Source organism: Drosophila busckii, chromosome 2R (genome assembly GCF_011750605.1).
Source record: "Drosophila busckii strain San Diego stock center, stock number 13000-0081.31 chromosome 2R, ASM1175060v1, whole genome shotgun sequence".
Lineage (NCBI taxonomy): Eukaryota > Metazoa > Arthropoda > Insecta > Diptera > Drosophilidae > Drosophila > Drosophila busckii.
This window is the reverse complement of record NC_046605.1, coordinates 7,065,333-7,083,437: the sequence shown is the minus strand read 5'-3', so window position 1 is coordinate 7,083,437 and position 18,105 is coordinate 7,065,333. Positions and strand designations below refer to the sequence as shown.

Sequence of the window (18,105 nt, the reverse complement as noted above, 5' to 3'; positions counted from 1 at the left end):
TGCTTGGCGCCTGCGGGCGCCTTCTGCTTTGTCCTTTTTTGCAAATGACATTTTCTGTGTGATTTGTTTTAATGAAAATGTAAATGAAAAACTGCTTGAATGCGTTTCCTTTGCCAAGCGAGTCAGTCCACAGATAAACATGCCACGCCCATATTGTTGTTGCTTGCCAACAATGGCGCTAACATGCAACAGTCAGGCGCAGCCCGCGCCCAACCCCTCAGCCTAGACATTGGGGCACGGAAATGTTCCAGGCGGTTTCCTCTGTCACTTTTCAAAAACTATTGATGTTGTCATTGGACACACACACAGGCATAGACACAGCCTAGCATTGTGTTTTGATTTGGAAAGTTTGCACACACATATTTTGTTAAAAGTTATACGCCATGTGTTGCGCATTGAGCCTGCTGATTGATATGACATGATATGCGTCATGATTGATTTTGCATTGAGTCCTTCTAGTTCGTATATTGGCAGCCATTGTTGCCTTGCATTGTACACAAATCAAATAGCAAAAATGTTGTAATTGTATTATGCGCGTTAAATAGATTTGTGCACTGCATCAACTGTTAATTGGCAGCACAATAGCAAAGCCAAACAAACAGCTTTAATTTCTATATAACATTTAACTTTTCATTTTAATTTTGCAACTAGCCAAATAGCAACTATTAATTTAAATGAACTTCAGTGCGTATCTGGCAGCGCATAAATCGTTTATATCTGGCAACGCACACACACACGCACAGTAAGGTAATTAAAATGGATTTATATGCCCAGTAGACACACACACACACAGATATAAATGCTACATTAAATTTAATAAGTCGACTAAAAATACGACGGCGCGTGTACACAAGTTTTTTAATAACAAATTAAAAAGTTTTGCAACAAAATTAAAAGGCAGCAACAACAACAATAACAAAATTTATACGCGCGTGTGCGCTTTGGTGACAGCCCCAAGTATTTGTTAAAGTTAAAGGTTCAACTGCAGCGCAGCTAAGTATGCTACATTTTTTCGCTTGCCCTGCCCTGGCACCAAAGAATTTGCTAAAAACACTAACGAAATGAATATGAGCTGCAGCTATAAAATTGATGGCATATTTGCCATTGGAATTTAGCAGCAAATACTTTAGTCACTTTGTAGTTAGTATAATACACTAGCGCAAGTACATTAGGCCAAACTTTTTAGGCGAGCCAAGCATAAATTTAGTTACAGCTTAAGTTATATTTTATCATTTGCAAAATAAACAAACAAAACTAAGTTTAATCGCTTGCAAAGCGTTTTAATTATCTTGCTCAATTTGCTAGCTTAGATATATATAAAATTGTTGTGTTAGTGCGTATGTATTAATTTGATTTTGTATAATTTGTAGCAATAAACTTTAGCTCATTCATTCTGAGAAAAGCTAAGCTGCCTTTGCTTTTATCATTGCCATTCTTAGTAGTGTAACATAACTTAAATAAATTGAATGCAAATTGTGCCCAAGCTCTGTATAATATTTGCTAATATAAAAAGTTAGAAGCCATTTCAACGGCGTTTCTGCTATTTCTTTTAACTCAACTCTTTACTTTATTTCACTTATCTTAAGCTTAAGCAATTCTATTCCATTATCTATGCTCATCGCTATTTTTTTGCTGTCAAAGCTTAAAATTCTTATGAATTCCACTCCTTTCAACTCTTATTGCTTGACAATTAAATGCGCGCCAGTTAATAAATCAATCAATTGCCAAACACACTTTGTGTATTTATCTCGTTTGGGGGCTGTCTGGGGCATAAACACGCGCATAAATCAAATTGCAAGGGCGCCAGGCCAGGCCGGGCCAAGCAGCAACAGCAAGTCAAATAAATATATATGAGCACTTATTATATATTTATAAACTCGAGTTAATGCCAAGTAATAAGTAGTTGGCTAAATTGGCAAACCTTTTGGGCCACGTCACTGTTGGGGGGGGGGGGGGGGGGGGTGGGGGGGGGGTGGGGGGGGGGGGGGGGGGGGGGGGGGGGGGGGGGGGGTGGGTTGTAGGCTTAGGGCTGTGCTCTTGGCCAACTGTCCTGCTTGGCTTGTTACATTCAAATTTGTCAGCTACTCGGTTTCGGTTTGGGTGGCGGCCTTTTGCCAAATAATCGAATTGGCTGCCGCGCCCGTAAAAAAAGGATTTATGGATTTATTATGAAAACGCGCGACAGCCGCTGTATGTGTATGTGTGTGGGTGTGTGTGTGTAGGTGTATGCGTTGTGTACGTGTATGCGACGGCGAGTTAAGCGCGTAATTTTATTTGCCAATTTATTGAGCCTATTTTTATGACAGGCGAACACACAAAAACACACACACACGTGTGGCTAAGTATATGCGTTAGTATGCCAGATCAGCTTTAGTTTTAACACACACACACACACTGGCACACACACTGAGATGTTGAGCGTACGCTTAACTAGCTGCTTACTTTTAGTTGTTGCCTTTAGTTTTGTAGTTTAGCTTTTATGCTAATTTCTTTTGGCGTGAGTTTAATTGCTAGGCGAACGTCTTGTTTGGCGGAAATTGAATTGCTGCCTGACTGACTGACTGAATGGCTGCTGTTGCTGCAGCCTGATGATTACACCTTATGGCTTGACGCTGGGCGAGCCAAAGAGCCCAAGCTACTAGCCAAGCGCTTAGCATATTGCAAGCAGCAGCAGCATTTGCCGCGCCCCGCCGTAACAAATTCGCGTACGTACGACCGACCTACTCTACGCTACACTCTCCGCCACTACGCGCAAGTTTAATCAAAACGAGCACACACGCATACAAACGCACATGCTCTCACACTCAATTGCGCGCCGCCCCCAGTTGCTGTTGCTACTTACATGTAAAAACGTGCTAAAGCTCTCTCTTGCTCTCTGCTGCGCTCTCTCTGTGGCTCTCTCTCTCTTTGCGTAGCTTATTTCTGCATGCTCAGCATCTCAGTTGTTGTTGCGCTGGCGTTCGCTGTCGCTGCTTGCGTTGGCGTTGGCTTTGACTGCTGCTGGCTGCGCTGCTGTTGATTTTGGCCATTTGCCGCTCCCAAAAGTATGTAATTTTTTTTATTGTGCGCGCACACATCTTCAGTTGCTGCGCTGCCTCTGCTGCTGGCGGCGCTGCTGCAGCTGCGTAGCCGCTTCTTGTGCTGCTTTGGCTGTTCGCTTTGGGTTATTTTGCAAATTTTATTATACACAATGCGGGTCCAGCGTCGACGCCGACGCCAGCGTTAGCGTTAACGCCTTTAAAGCGCTTGCTGCTGGCTGCTGCTGCTGCTGCTGCTGCTGCTGCGTGTGCTGCTGCTGCCCTCAAGTTTTTACATTCGGCCTGCGCTTAACATTGTAATCAAATTTATGCTTTTGTGTTATAGATACAAATGTTAGCCGAGTTTTTTTTCTTCTTTTAAACGCACTAGCTTTAAACAAATTGCACTTAATACGGCTTGACTTGTGTGCAATTAATTGAATTATTTTTTGCTGTTGTTGGGCAGCAGTTTATAACAACAATAAAGCCAAACGACACACACTACGCTTTTGCACGCCGTTCCGCCTGAACAACGCTGGAGCTGTTGATGATAGGCCCAAGCGCACGTTGCTAAATCTCGTCCGGGACTGATTCAGAAAAGCTTCAAGCGTGTACCTTAACGGTATGTCGTACGCTCTCTCGCTCTCGCTGTCAAGCTCGCTCTCACGCGCGTTCGCTCTCTCTCTGCGAGGATGCTGTGTGTGTGTGTGCTAGTGTGCGTGTGTGTGTGTATCAAAGCTGTTATCTTACGCTTTGTGCTGGAATTTGTGTTTGTTGGGCAACATGGCGAGCATCCTCAGCAACACCCTCAATAATGGACCCAGCCATGTTTAATGCGCGCGTGTGTGTCCGTGTATGTGTGTGTGTGTGGGTGTGCAAAAGCGGAAAAACTGTTACTTTTGCGTATGTGTGTGTCCGCGCTCTGTGTGTGTGTGTGTGTACTGAGAGAAAAATACTTAACAATACAACTAAAGACAATGCTTTAGTGCTGTTGGCCATATGTTATACGTTTTTTTGTCAGTGTATTTGTGTGTGTGTTAAGCTGCAATAGCAACAAACAGCGCAGCACAAAACTAAATGGATGAATATGAATGAAAGAGCCAAGTGCAGAGTCCAACTGCTCAGCTGCTGGATCAACAAAAATGTTGCGGGTTGTTGGGGTTGGTTGGTTGGGTGGTTCACATAAGTTTATGCCCCAAAGGGGACATTGGTTCAAGCATACTTCTGCCTAACTGTAGCACAGTGGCTCTTCATCAACAGCTGCGACGGCAGCGGCGGCAGCAGCCAACTCGTGTCTGTGAATGGGATTCGCAAAATTATAGCGCCTTGTTCTGCTTGTTGTTGTTGCTACATTTTGGGGCACAGTGGTAAAAGCGCATTCTCACATTTCAATTATACACGCGGCTTGAATTACTTAAGTGAAATTACATTTGGCTGTTTTGGTCGTTTTGATTTATTTTTAATTAATTTAATTGATTTTGCTTTTTTTGTTGTTGTTTCTTTAAATTAAACTCAAACTTTATATATGTATATATAAAATATATATAAGTATAAACTTTTACAAATATGTGTATACATATAAATATCTTTTCGATCTTTCAATCCCAGCCACACAGCCGGCTCACAATTTGTTGCTTTCATGCTATTTCTCTTTCTCTCTATCATCGGACACATCTTCATTTTTTACATGTAATATGCTTGTTAAATTATAGAGTATATATGCTTGTATATGTACAATAGCGATAAGGTCAACAAAATAGTTTGAACTGTATTGTATTACTGCCTGTCTCTCTGTCTCGAGTGTGTTTTTGCTTTCGTTTGTATAACAATTAATAATATTTGTTGTTAACTGCATGCCCCAGCTGCTATATATAGAAATATATAGCCAGGCTAGCAGCTAGCTGTGAGTGTGGATAGCATATATAGTATAGTACATAGTTATAGTTATATATAAGTATAATGCGAAAAAAATAATAATCATAAAATTTACGTCTTAATGCTTAAGTTAACGACACAAATTATAAACGCGCTCTCTCTCGCTCTAGCTTAATTGCTTAGCTTTTGTAAGAATATTGACCCGAAGCTCTAACGCCTTTATGTATATTAAATAGATATGCTTTAGCCTTAGCTGCATGGCTTGATAATTGTGTTGCGACGCCTCAACCCTCGGAGTAGGAGCTGAGACTGCTGCGCGTTGAGCCCGTGAAATGATCGCGCTGCAATGTATCCGTGGGCATAGAAACAATCAAGGCGCCGCCATATAACGTTTCCATCTCCTCCAGCTGCTGTGCAAATGTCTCCTCCAGACGCTAAAAATACAAACTCAGTTTAATTTCAATTGTCAACGCACTTTAGTTACAAACAAACAACAACAGAACGTGCTAGCTAATTACAATTTGTTTAATTCTCTAATAATTAAGCATGCATTTAGTTAGTATAAGCTTTAGAATAGATAAAGTTAGTTCAAAGCATTTCTTTTTAATAGAGAGACTCATAGACTAACCTCTTGTTGCAGCCGTTGTTGTAGTTGCTTTACGTTTAAGTAGAAGAAGAGCCGGCAAGAAAAGGTTTTTGGTTTTTTTGTTTGTTTTGTTTTTGGTATCATAAGAATTTTTGTTTTTGTTTAACGATATGATTTTGGTTTTAAGCAGCCGCGTTGTTGATTTTTGTGTTTTTTTTTTGGTTTTGTGATTTTTGTTTTGTGTACAGTGAAGCAGCATGAAAGTTGACAATACAGTTGTATATATGATAGTTGTTGTTGTTGTTGTGTATATATGATATGGGGGGTTATAAAAATTAAAGCTTGCTAGCTAAGTACTTTGTATATAATACTGCTAAATGGAATGCTATGTTGAGGATTAGACTGTGCCTTATTTTCAATATATTTATATTATTATTATTTTCAATATATTTATAAAGCTATTTTCAATAGCTGCTAATAACTTGTTGAAAGGATTTTTCAAAAGAAATGAATGTTTCGAATTCGAAATTATTAAACTGCATTTCGAACTCGCAAAATTCATTATCAAACTGTATTTCAAATACAAAAAATTCATTTCTTCAGCATCATAAAAATCAATAGTTTAAAGAAATGTATTAATTGGTTGTTAGACTTATTGAATTATTATTTCAAAAATTTATGTTTTAAAAAAATGTATTTGAAATCGAATTTTTTGTTATACTGTGCTAAGACATTAAATAAAATTATTTGAAAAATGTATACATTTTTTAGACTTTTTTTTAGTTAGACTATTAGTCAAAAAAAATATATTTATGCTGTTTATAAAAATTTTCGTCGATAAAACTAATTTTGTTAATTTTTTTTTGCTAAACATTGAAAAATAAGGCACACTCTAGTTAAGGGCCGCCCGAGCTGGTTTTTTTTTTATAAATTAGTAAACAATTTATATTTTTAACAAAAACAAATAAAAAAAGTAAACTTTAATAACTTTGGCAAACAAGTTGTTATGGCAATTTACAGCGCAGCGCAGAAAAAAATAATAAATGTTAGCAAAGTTAGTTAAATAATATGTTATGTTAGTGTTAGTGTTAATTCATAGCTTGTTAGGTATGTATGTGTGTGTGTGTACGTGTGTGTGTGTGTGTGAAGCGATAGCGTAGGGCGCTGTAAATTTGATAGGTGGAAGACACGCCTTGAGTAGCGTCGCTTAGGCATGCGATGAGTCAAGCTGCTGCTGCGCCTCCAGACTGTGCTGACGCTGATGGATGCGCGGCAACTTGTACTTGGCCGCATAGAGTTCGCAGTAGAAGTCATCGCTGTGCCCGTTGGCAGCGCCATTGACTTTGAGTGTGGAGCGCAGCTGCGGCTGCACTTCGTCCAGCAGCGCTGCTGCCTTGCGGCCGGCATCGAATATCAGCTCCGCATCGCTGCAGTAGCGCGTGGAGCTGCTCAGCTCGTGCATGTTGTACATGGACTGAGCGCTGCTCAGCGAGCTGCGTCCGCTGCTGCGACTGGCGAGCGATGGACGCTTTATGGCAAACGAAGTGGAGTGCAGCAGGCGCTGCGTATGCGCCGTCAGCTGTGGACCCTCGTGTATGCGCAGCTCGACGGCGGCAGCCTGCGCATCGCTGAGCTCCAGGCGGCTAAAGCGATTGCTGACCAGGCCCAGCTCATCGGGAGTTTTGGGCGTCGCCGGCGTCTTGAACGTGCTCATAGCGGGCTTGGCCTGCAAGTCCTCAGCGCTATTGATGGGCGGCGTGCTGGTCACCACCTTGACCAGCTCATTGGGCGTTGGCACTATAAGACGCAGCTGCGCCTGCGACGGCAGCGTTGCTGTGCTGGCGCGCAGCTGCTGCTGCTCCTCTGCATCATCCTCTTCCTCCTGCAGCACCAGCTCGCTGCGCATTTGCGCGCGCTGCTGCTTATGCAAAATTGGCGTATTGGGCACACTGCGACTCAAATCGGGCGCCGAGCCGCGAAAGTTTTGACTCCAGCCGGAGCCGCTGCTGCCCAGCATTAGCAGCGAGTTGCGTGAACGTGGCAGCTGCAGCTGCTGCAGCGGATCGATGAACGTATTGCGCGGCAGCAGACGCGACGCGCGCTCATTGTAGATGCCGCGCAGTCGCATGGGCAGCTCCACCTCCAGTTTCTCAAACTCATCCCGTTTGCTGACCATGCCGTAGCGCTGCTCGTGCTCATCGATGGCGGCGCTCATTAGTTTATACAAATGCTGCGCACATTTACATTTGTTGTTGTTGTTGTTTTTGTTGTGTATTGTTTTTTTTTAGTTAGCACATGCAAATAGCCCATGGAGTTGGTCCAATTGTTGCAATTGGTTTTGATTGTTTGGTTTGTTAGTAGTTGAAAAAGCAGCAGTAAGCAGATTTTATTTATAATAATATAACAAATTATCAGTTTTGTTTTTGTTTTCGTTTAATTAACAGTAGTGGGCCACCAAAGTAGTGTATGCATTTGCGTGGGGGGAGGAAAGGTGTAAAGAGAGAGATAAAAGTTGATCAACATCTTATAAATGGCTTTAGTTCGAGGCGAGTTAATTGCTTTAAAAACTCTACAAATGCGTTAAGCGTAGTTAAAAATTGATATGCAATTTATTTAAAATTTAAGAGAGTTTTATATTAAATAAATTATTATCAACACAAGTCAATTAAGTTTTTATATTCGATGCAGAAATTCGGAACATTTAATTAGTTTGCAGCTTAAATCAAATGGAATACAAATTTTACTGCAATAATGTTAAGATTTTATATATTTAAAGTTCTATCTAAAAAGTCAATGGATTTAATTATGAAATTAATTTTTGATTTCATTTCATTTCAATTTTAATTAGTGCCATATTTTCTATTTACTTATTCATTCAATTAATTTGTTCATTACACATCGAAGAAATTCGCTGGTTTAAATTAGTTTGACGTTTCTATTTTATTTTTTAATTTTGCTGCATTTCATTAAAGCGCAATTGCTCTGAGTAATTAAAGCAATGGACTAGGGGCTGTTGGGAATATTCTCAGGGGGAGTAAACACAAGACACCACAATTGAATACCATAAACCAATCATTAAATGCATTAAATTGCTTGTTTTTTTTTTTGTTGTAAATAAATATATACAAAAGTAAAAGCTTAGAAACAAATTCAACTACGCACAACTGTACAAAACACAATAAAAATAAAGAAAAAAAAACACCAACAATGTGAGGCGATTAGCAAGGCGTATGGACACCTTTATGGTATGTTTTGAAGAGGAATATATTAGGGACAGGAACGGATATGGGGGGTGGGTTAAGTAGTTGAAATTGTTGTGGTACACACCTGTTTGCGTGGCACGAGCTGTTCACGCCAGTCGCGCAGTTCGGCCTTCAGGCGCTCATCGATCTCGGCAAGCTTGGCATGTTCATGCTCCACTAGCGCCTTGCGCTTCTCATTCTGCAGCTGTTCCAGTTCTCTATAGAGCGGGAAGAGAGAATCTTTTAGTAAGTGTAACATTCGATAGTGTTTAGTAACGATACTATCGATATATATTTTAGAATTCTTTTTAATCAACACTAGCAATATTTTCAAATTTGTTTGAACCGGCTCTAACAGCATCAATACTATTTGTAAATATTTTATATCGACCTAAGTATCTTGTTCTCAACAGCATCCATATTATCCATAAATATTACGGATAGCTCCATCGATAATATCCATGCATTTTTAAAAATAGAATCTTTAGTAGGGTAACAAGTAGATAGCGAAAGCAATCGATAGTGTTTATTAACGATACTATCGATATATATTTTAGAAAGACTTTTAATCAACACTTATCAATATTTTCAAAATTGTTTGAAGCGGCTCTAACAACATCGATACTATCTATAAATATTTTACATCGGTCTTAGCGTTATCCATAAATATTATGGACTTGCTTCCATCTTAGCTCCATCGACAATATCCATACATTTTCAGCAATTTTTTCTTAGTATCTTCCTCGATAGTATTTCAGCTACTTTTATCGATAACACGTTCAATAGTTGGACCTACCTAATGGCGCTTTCGCGCGTGGCGCGCAGTTCCTCCAATTGCTTCTGATGCTTGACTTCAAAGCGACGCTCCTCCTGCATATAACGCTTCTTCTCCTGCTCTTGGAACTGCAAGCATAGCATATAGATTAAAAATCAGTTTGTTTTAACATAAGGTCACACTTACCTTCTTCAAGCGATCTCGCTCGATTTCGGGATCCAGATTGGTGGAAATGCGCAACGATTCGCGGAACATAAGATCGCGCGCCTTGCGCTCAGCTCGAATGCGCTTGGGCAGCGCTCGCTTCTCGAGCGTTTGCTTCTTGACCATGTCCTCCTCCTTGCGCTGCAGCATGCGCTTGACCTGATCGAGCTCCTTTTCGTGGCGTATGATCATCTGATGGCGCTGCATGAAGCAGAGTTCCTTCACATGCCGCTTGGACAGCTGATGGCGCTCGTGCAGCTGCTTCTCCTCCAGCTCCCAGAGCAGCGCCTCACGCGTGCGCATGGCATTCTGTTTTTGCTGCAAGAAGTTGCGATTAATGGTGGCCAGATGATCGCGATGCTTCTCGCTGAGGCGACGCAGCAGCAGCTCGTGTCGCTCCTTGAGCGAATCGAGAAACGCGCGCTCCTTCTCCTCGTGGTCCAGCTCCATGGCGGTGCGACGCTGCTTGAACTCATCCTTGCGCTTGTCTTTGGGAAACAGATCGACCTCCTGCTTGAGCAGACGTATCTCCTGCTTAAGGTTCTCGCGAAAGATTTTCAGCTCCTGCTCCTGCTCGGAGCGTATGCGCTTCGAGGAGCTGCGCAGCTCGTTCTCCTGCGTCTGTTCGGTCTTTTCGATTAGCTGCTTATGCTGGCGCGCCAGCGTTTCCATATCCGCCTCATAGGTCTTCTCCAGCGAGATGCGCTCCTGCTCGAAGCGGCGATCCTGCTGCTCCTTGGCCACCTGCTCCTTCATGTGCAGCTCCGTTTGCTGTTTCTTCTCCTGCTTCTGCAGCAGCTTGAGTTCGCGCAGCTCCTGCTTGCGGAAATCATGATCATCATAGATGCGTCCGTTCTCCTCATCGCCATAGATGACGCGACTGGTGGTCGTGGTCATTTGCACGCCATCGATTTCGAACTTACGCGTGCGCTTTCGTGTCTTTTTACGCAAATTGCGCAGCTCGATTTCCTCCTTGGTGAGTCCTGCGCTGGGCTTGGGTCGCGGCTTTTGGCGTATGATGACCACATCCGCGGCCTCGTCCTCCTCCTCGATGGCCTGCTGCGTGCGTTGATTGTTCAACGTCATGGAAGGCGGCGGCGGCGGCATCATCATCGATGTCAACTGCTTGTTGTTGTCCACCTCATGGCGACTATCCTGACTAGTGTTGGTGCCAATGCTATCGGCATCACCTCCAGCTCCCGCTCCTGCTCCCGCTCCACCCGTTATCTGCACCTCAATGCCGCGCCGTCCGTTCTCGCTGCCCAGACTGCTGTCCGGCGAGCTGCGCTTCTCCTGCTCGCCTGCTCCTCCGGGCTTAAAGCGATTCACTATAATGCCCACATCCTCCGGCATGCCGTCACAGCCATTGGACTGCTGCGGCCGCTGATGGCTGCTGTCCTTAACCTTAATCACCTCATCGCCCACAGTGACCACAGACACATGACTGGTGTCCATCAGATGCTCGCTATGCTCATGACTGCCCGAGGCTGTATTATACGCGGAATCATCATCCGCATACGATGGACTAACAATGAGCACCTCGCTCTCGTCCAGCTTGCGTGCATGCACTGCAGCAGCGGCGGCGGCTGCGCTGCTCTCCTGACGCTCATTCACACTCAAAATCATGGAGGACTGCTTCAACTGATCGCCCAGGCTGTCGTCCAGCGAGGGAAAATCATCGTCCGTTGAGGATTCATGCAGATGCGTGCTCTTGTTCATATCATTGGACACAATGATAACCTCGTTCTGCGGCTGGGTATTGTCAATTATAACCGGCGGATGTGTGCTGGTCACCACTGTAATTTGACTAACAGACTCCAGACTATTCGGCAGCACCAAATGCGGTTGCTGCGGTCGCAGCGCCGGCGATGCCTCGCTGCTGTTGATGGTTATCAACGATGTGCTCGAGCTTAGCACAGCGCCTGTTACGCTGCCCGTGCTGGAGCCACTGGAGCACACCGACTGCACTGATATAATCGATGAGGCAGTTGGTGAGGGCGGCTGCGGTTTGCCTTCGCTGCCATCTTGGCCAATGGTAACTTCAATTGGCTCCGCTGTTTGCTTGACTGCTTCAGCTGCAGCCGCTTGTGGTTTCTTGGCAGGAGCAGCGACGACGGCTGCAACTGATGGTGGCGGTGGCGGCGCCTTGCCCTTTTCCTTTTTGACAAAGTGCTGCCGTGAAAAAAAAATACACAATTAATAACAATGCTAATAGAATTATTAAACAATAGCACAATAGGGAGCAACAGACTTTGAAAGATTTTTTTATTTAGAGCTCAATTAAATTTAAATACGGGTAATCATTTGCCGATACCATCGACTGTTTATAGTCGGCATTAAATAAATAAAAATGCCATATAGACGCATATAAACAATTAAACTCGCTTAACTTCAGTCGATATTGCTGCTGAGTATATGTATGTAAAGTCTAAACTCGATTAATCAATCCACACAAATGTTATTCAGAAATAATCAGAGCTGTTGTCGCTTTTCTATTCTAAAGACTTTTGTGACTTTTCTTACCTTTTTATCCTGCTCGGCTTTGTCGGCTGCTTCCAAAGCATTTGTTTCCTCAATTGACTTTTGTAGTTGTAGCTGTGGCGGCGTTGGCGGCGCTGGAGCTGGCACTTTGGTATGCATTGTGGGCGCGGCAGCAGCTGGAGCTGTTTCTGCCAAGGCTGGCGCCAAGTTCTCCTTGCTCTGATTTGGTCTGTCCGGTGTGGTTGCTTTAGTCGTGGCTGTTGTTGCTGCTGCGGCAGCTGCTGGTTGGGATTGCTCTTTGGAATCCCGCAATATGGATGTAGGTGTACCTGGTACTGCAATAAAATAGATTATTAGATAATATAGCAATTGCATGTATAGCTTAAGCTTACATTTATCAATGTCTTGGCTCTGCAGCGAAGCAGAGTCATCGTCCAGGTCGAGCTGGAGCGCCGAGTTGCGGGGTTCCTGTGCAGAAAACATAAAAAGTAAATAGCATAAGTAAATGTTTTTGATAAAGTTTTGTATTAAAATGAAAATTAATATACAATTTATGCATAGTTAGTTACGTCACAATGAATAAAATAATATTTGCCATAAATTATTTAAATGTGAACTCAAATTTAAATCATTTGCATACATCAAAATCATTATTGACAACTTGAGTTACTTTATTTTTAAATAAGCACATAAATTTATAAGCATTACTGCATGAAAAGCATTTGATTATCAATTTCAATTATCAGTTATCTTCAGGCTAATTAGATACGGCGCCGTAGATAAGAAATGACTAAGGTAGACCTACTTAGAGTTGCACTGGTACACATATTTATTTTATAGTATATATGCTATATACTTGTGATCTACTATATTACAACATAAAGCAACAATAACTAAGGCAGTGGGTACTTAAACCGAAAAAGATAAACATTTGGCAATGCTGATAAAAAACAACAACAAAACAATAAGAAATACGTTGAATAACTTTTGTATGCGTTATCAATGTGCCAAAGCCTGCGGACGGAAGAACTTAGAGGGGGTACGGGAGGGGCGGGTTGTTGCTGTAGAACGACTTACCAACCCTCTGATAGAGTGAGCGCCGCTTCACTTGGCGTTTAAGCTTCTAAATTAATTTATGATAACCACACACAACAACAATAATATATATTTTAAGAATATACATATATAGAGAAATGATAAGAGTTATATCCCAAAAACCAAAGAATTATTTTTTATAATTATTTAACGCATGTGCAAAATATTTGACATTTTGTAGATATTGTTTTTGTTATGGGCAGGACGAGGACGCAGCGTGTAAGTAAAAAAATGTTTATATAGAGAGAAGTAGAGTTAGTGTCAGCGCTCTAGCTTTAAGTTTTACAGGTGTGCAAAGTGCTGGCAACAACAAATGTGAGTAAAAATTTATGGCAAGCACTCACCTCAGCCTCATCATCGACAACTTCTTCAACGACTTCGGCCTTGTACTCAAGCAGCAAGTCCTTGATGGGTTTGGCATCTAAATTGCTGTTGATAAAACCATGTTGCAGTAGATTCTCTGTAGATGGACGCAGCTGTGGATCCTGTAAACAAAAGTGTTTATAATTTGTAGACAAAACAAGCATAAACTTATATAAGGCTAACAAAAGTTGCTATAGATTTATTTAACTAAAGTTAAGCGTTAAGTGCTTTTATGACTGGAGTCAATATTCCAAACAGTTTAAATGAACTTGGACTCTAGCTCTAAAATGCTGAGCTTAAGCCTTAAGCTATTTCTTTAACACACCTTGACTAAAGACTTTTTGAGAAAATCATTAAATTCCTTGCTCCATCTGCTGGGCTGTTCCAACTTGGGCGGTTCGCTTTTTTGTATTTTCAGCAGCACACGCATGGGCGACATTTCGCTATTGGGCGGCTCCATTTGCGCCAGCTCAATAAGCGTTATGCCCAGCGACCAAATGTCCACCTTGTGATCATAAGGATTATCGCGAAATGTTTCGCATAGCACCAGCTCCGGTGCCATCCAGTAGGGTGTGCCAATGAAGGTGTCATGCTTTTGCATTGTATGTTTATTCTTAGCCGAGACACCAAAGTCCGCTGTAGACCAAAACAATTAATAGCGAGTTATTTAAAGTTTGTATCGCGCACTTACCCAATTTGACGCCACCCTCCATGGTGAGCAGCACATTGCCGGCTTTAAGATCTCGATGTATGACCTTGTTCTTGTGCAGAAAGGTTAGACCTTCGGTCATGTGTTTGCATACATAAGCGATTTGTGGTTCGGTCAAAGGTTTCTCCAGTTCCACCATAATGCTATCCAAGGCGCCACCATCGCAGTACTCAATGAGCATCTGGGGATAACAAGCAAACAATTAGTATAATTTTTAAATAAAGTTGTTAGTAAGGCATTTAAATTCATCGATTGATTTCATTTTACATTTTATATGTGACAAATGTTTTTTTTTTTATTGAACGACAAAGTCATATAACAATTAATTGAATGTGTTAAGTTCGCTCTGAAAAACAACAGCTCACACTTGCATATGTAAGTGTAAGTGTACTTCACACTCACACACACAGAGACATAAAAAAACCTCAATGTATTTGCTTGCGTCTAATGATAATAGATGGTGACTCACCCAAAGTTTGTCATCTATGGAGAACGCCTCGTAGAGCTCAACGATATTCGGATGCTTAATTTCCGAGAGTATATCGATTTCGACCATGTGATCGCTTAGATTCTCCTCATCCTCCAGCGTGCACATTTTGGCTGCTGCAAAGCGTCTGTGCTCCTTGTGCTGCGCCTTGTAGACTTTGCCAAAGGCGCCGTCGCCTAGTTCACCGACCATTTCCCATACTTCCGCTGGATCCGTATCCATTTTGATATTGTTATATAGGCGTTTCTTTTTGGCCTCTCCACCGCCGCCCAGGTGGAAGACCTTCTTCAAGTTTGTTATGAAGGACATTTTGCTGTTTTCGCTGCTATTTCTTTTGTGTACTTGCGCCAATTAATTGAGGTTGTTGTTGTTGTGGTTGCTTCTTGTATTTTTTGGCGTTCTACATGCTGCAAGGAGCAGCGGCCAGCGCCAAGTTAAACTAGATTTGAATTTGGTGAAAGCTGTGCAAGAGCAATGGACAGTTGTTATAGCTGTAGTAGTTGAATAGAAGAAGCAGAAAAACAAACACATGCATCACATCATTGATTCAAGCTTGAGCTTCTCCATTGATTGATTAAGCTTTGGACATGGCATTGGTATGTGTGTGTCTTTTTTATTTGTTTAATTGTGCGACTCTCTGTTGTCTCTCTCACCTGCTGCTGCGGCGTCTGTTGTTGTTGCTGCTGCTGCTGGCGCCGCTATTGCTAATTTCTGCTATCCGCTGCTGCTAGTTTTCAATGATAAATGGGCCAAAGCAGCGCTGCACACACACGTTAAGTTTAGTTTGGGTTTGGGGCCGTGTGGGTTTGGCTCACTAGTCTCTTAGTCTCTCTCTCTCTCTCGCTCTCCGTCTCTCGCTTTGCTGTCCGTCCGACTGCTTAACGCTTCTGTATGTTTATAATTTAATTAGCAGCTCTTGAGCTCTAATATTTGTTGTACACTACATAGAAAGAAACACATACGAATGGCTGGAAAATGATTACAAACGAGAAAAGTAAAAGACGTCGACAAAAAAGAGCGTAGCAGCGCGACGACTTGGCACTGCTTCTTCTTGGACACTGTATTTTTTTTTTTTCTTTTCTTGTTCACTACTTTTATTTTTGGCACAATCGCACGCACTAGCAGCCAATTTAAATCAATGCAAGCACAATTTGTAAACAACACGCGCAGTTACGCTTGGCTCCATGCTCTTTACTGCTTGTGATAAGCTCTAAATCAATTTCACAATAAAGTTATTTGTGGTTTAATAAAGCCGTCAATAAAAATAATGCCATGGCAACGTCACGTTACAATATACGGTCACACACTTTACTTTACAGGAACCATTTAATAACAGATTTCGAGCATCATTAACAGAAAAATAATAACATTTTCTGTTAAGACTGATGTTAATCGATTTGTTATCGACAACACGCTGTTAAAAATACGCATGACTCGTTACTTTGCAGTCACACGTAAACAGCAAGAAGAAGAATTTGCTTGTCATTATTCGGCCCGCAACAAATAATATTTGTTGCAATTGAATAAAGTACGCTTAAAAGTAAACTAAGCAGAAGCACACTGTGCCCAGCATATCCATTACATTAAATAGAACAAATAAAATAATAAAAATGCCGTCGCTGGAGGTTAGCGTAAACAAAGTGATAGTTCACCCGCTGGTGCTGCTGTCGGTCGTGGATCACTTCAATCGTATGGGAAAAATTGGCAATCAAAAGCGCGTCGTTGGTGTGCTCTTGGGCTGCTGGCGTTCCAAGGGCGTGCTGGACGTGTCCAACAGCTTTGCAGGTAAGTGGACGAGGCTAAAAGTGCGAAACAATGTATTTAAAACTTGTTTGCAGTGCCATTCGATGAGGATGACAAGGACAAATCGGTGTGGTTCTTGGATCACGATTATCTGGAGAATATGTATGGCATGTTCAAGAAGGTGAATGCACGCGAGCGTGTTGTAGGCTGGTATCACACTGGACCCAAGCTGCACCAGAATGATATAGCCATCAATGAGTTGGTGCGCCGCTACTGTCCCAACTCGGTGCTTGTGATTATTGATGCCAAACCCAAAGATCTGGGTCTGCCTACTGAAGCGTATATATCTGTGGAGGAAGTGCATGATGACGGCTCGCCCACCAGCAAAACATTCGAGCATGTGCCCAGCGAAATTGGCGCCGAGGAAGCGGAAGAAGTTGGCGTGGAGCATTTGCTGCGTGATATTAAGGACACCACAGTGGGCAGTCTGTCACAGAAGATTACCAATCAGCTGATGGGACTCAAGGGGCTCAACGCACAGCTGCGCGACATTAAACAGTATCTGCAACGTGTGGGCGATGGCAACATGCCCATCAATCATCAGATTGTCTATCAGCTGCAGGATATATTCAATCTGCTGCCCGACATAACCAGCGATCAGTTTACAGGCACCATGTATGTGAAGACCAATGATCAAATGCTTGTCGTCTATCTGGCGTCCATGGTGCGTTCGATTATTGCGCTGCATAATTTGATTAACAATAAGCTGGCGAATCGCGATGCGGAGGAGGGCAAGAAGACGGGCGATGCCGATAAGGATGGCAAGGAGAAGAATAAGGATAGCAAGGATAAGGAGAACAAGGACACCAAGGATGGCAAGGACAAGAAAGAGGAGAAGAGCGACAAGAGCAAGGACGATGGCGGTAAGGCGAGCAAAAAATAGGAGCGAAAGAAAAAGCGCAACTCGCGGCGCAAACGCAAAAAGCAAAGCCGCTAAGCGCTATAATTCCCAACAACAACACGAATGAGACTTATATATAGCAGGCAGTTACAACAACAATCTATCTATAACTATAGCAACAACAACAACTATATGGAATATCGTGAAGTTTTTACCTTAATATAGCATAACACCGCTTCTACTCCTCAACAAATTCTTTTGTCTCGCTAAAACGCAAGTTGATGTAATTAAAATTTAATTTTAAAACCAATATTGTATTCGTTTCATTTATGAATTGAAAGACTTGTAGTTGTTTTTCTTTTTTTTTATAGTTTACTACCGAAATTATATAAAACAAATAAATAAGTTAAAAAACAATTGCTGCATGGCTGCGCAGCGATTGTTTTTGTTGCTTGTAGAGTAAAAATAAATAATAAAAAATACTTAATTATATGCATTGTACAGGGTGTAACAGTAAATGCCTATTAAAAAGCATTTTTACCAATTTTTCGTTTGTTTGACATTTACATAATTATAAATTTAGACGCTTAGTTTGCAACAAGCTAATTATAACATTTAGTTGGGCGA

The 18,105-nt window shown here is 42.0% G+C and overlaps 2 protein-coding genes across 4 annotated transcripts; one reads left to right on the top strand and one right to left on the bottom strand.

Annotated features, from left to right (window-relative positions):
* Nucleotides 1-4,571: 4,571 nt before the first annotated feature.
* LOC108596740 (serine/threonine-protein kinase 10) lies at nt 4,572-16,126 on the bottom strand. 3 transcript variants are annotated; one of them, XM_017982806.2, is made up of 12 exons: nt 15,488-16,126; nt 14,817-15,295; nt 14,330-14,528; nt 13,964-14,274; nt 13,620-13,760; nt 12,573-12,648; nt 12,223-12,515; nt 9,682-11,871; nt 9,517-9,623; nt 8,806-8,938; nt 5,521-5,547; nt 4,572-5,326 (listed from the first exon to the last, which is right to left on the bottom strand). In XM_017982806.2, exons 2-12 carry the CDS (start codon nt 15,141-15,143, stop codon nt 5,177-5,179), a joined length of 3,954 nt encoding a protein of 1,317 aa, XP_017838295.1. In that variant the 5' UTR covers nt 15,144-15,295; nt 15,488-16,126; the 3' UTR covers nt 4,572-5,176. The 3 variants fall into 3 exon arrangements, with proteins under 3 accessions (XP_017838295.1, XP_017838296.1, XP_017838294.1); XM_017982807.2 differs by lacking the exon at nt 5,521-5,547; XM_017982805.1 differs by lacking the exons at nt 4,572-5,326; nt 5,521-5,547 and adding an exon at nt 6,298-7,708.
* Nucleotides 16,127-16,303: 177 nt separating this feature from the next.
* Nucleotides 16,304-17,788, top strand: LOC108595279 (26S proteasome non-ATPase regulatory subunit 7). The gene is made up of 2 exons (XM_017980492.2): nt 16,304-16,619; nt 16,673-17,788. The coding sequence occupies exons 1-2, from the start codon at nt 16,445-16,447 to the stop codon at nt 17,518-17,520; spliced, it is 1,023 nt and encodes a 340-aa protein (XP_017835981.1). The 5' UTR covers nt 16,304-16,444; the 3' UTR covers nt 17,521-17,788.
* Nucleotides 17,789-18,105: the final 317 nt, after the last annotated feature.

Bases quoted from the DNA above. Each gene is read 5' to 3' on its own strand.
- LOC108596740 (XM_017982805.1), bottom strand. From the start codon at position 15,143: ATGTCCTTCATAACAAACTTGAAGAAGGTCTTCCACCTGGGCGGCGGT. The intron at 9,624-9,681 runs GTAAGTGTGACC...CTATGCTTGCAG, and splicing joins AGCGAGATCGCTTGAAGAAG to TTCCAAGAGCAGGAGAAGAA. The intron at 8,939-9,516 runs GTAGGTCCAACT...CCCGCTCTATAG, and splicing joins ACGCGCGAAAGCGCCATTAG to AGAACTGGAACAGCTGCAGA.
- LOC108595279 (XM_017980492.2), top strand. From the start codon at position 16,445: ATGCCGTCGCTGGAGGTTAGCGTAAACAAAGTGATAGTTCACCCGCTG. The intron at 16,620-16,672 runs GTAAGTGGACGA...ACTTGTTTGCAG, and splicing joins CGTGTCCAACAGCTTTGCAG to TGCCATTCGATGAGGATGAC.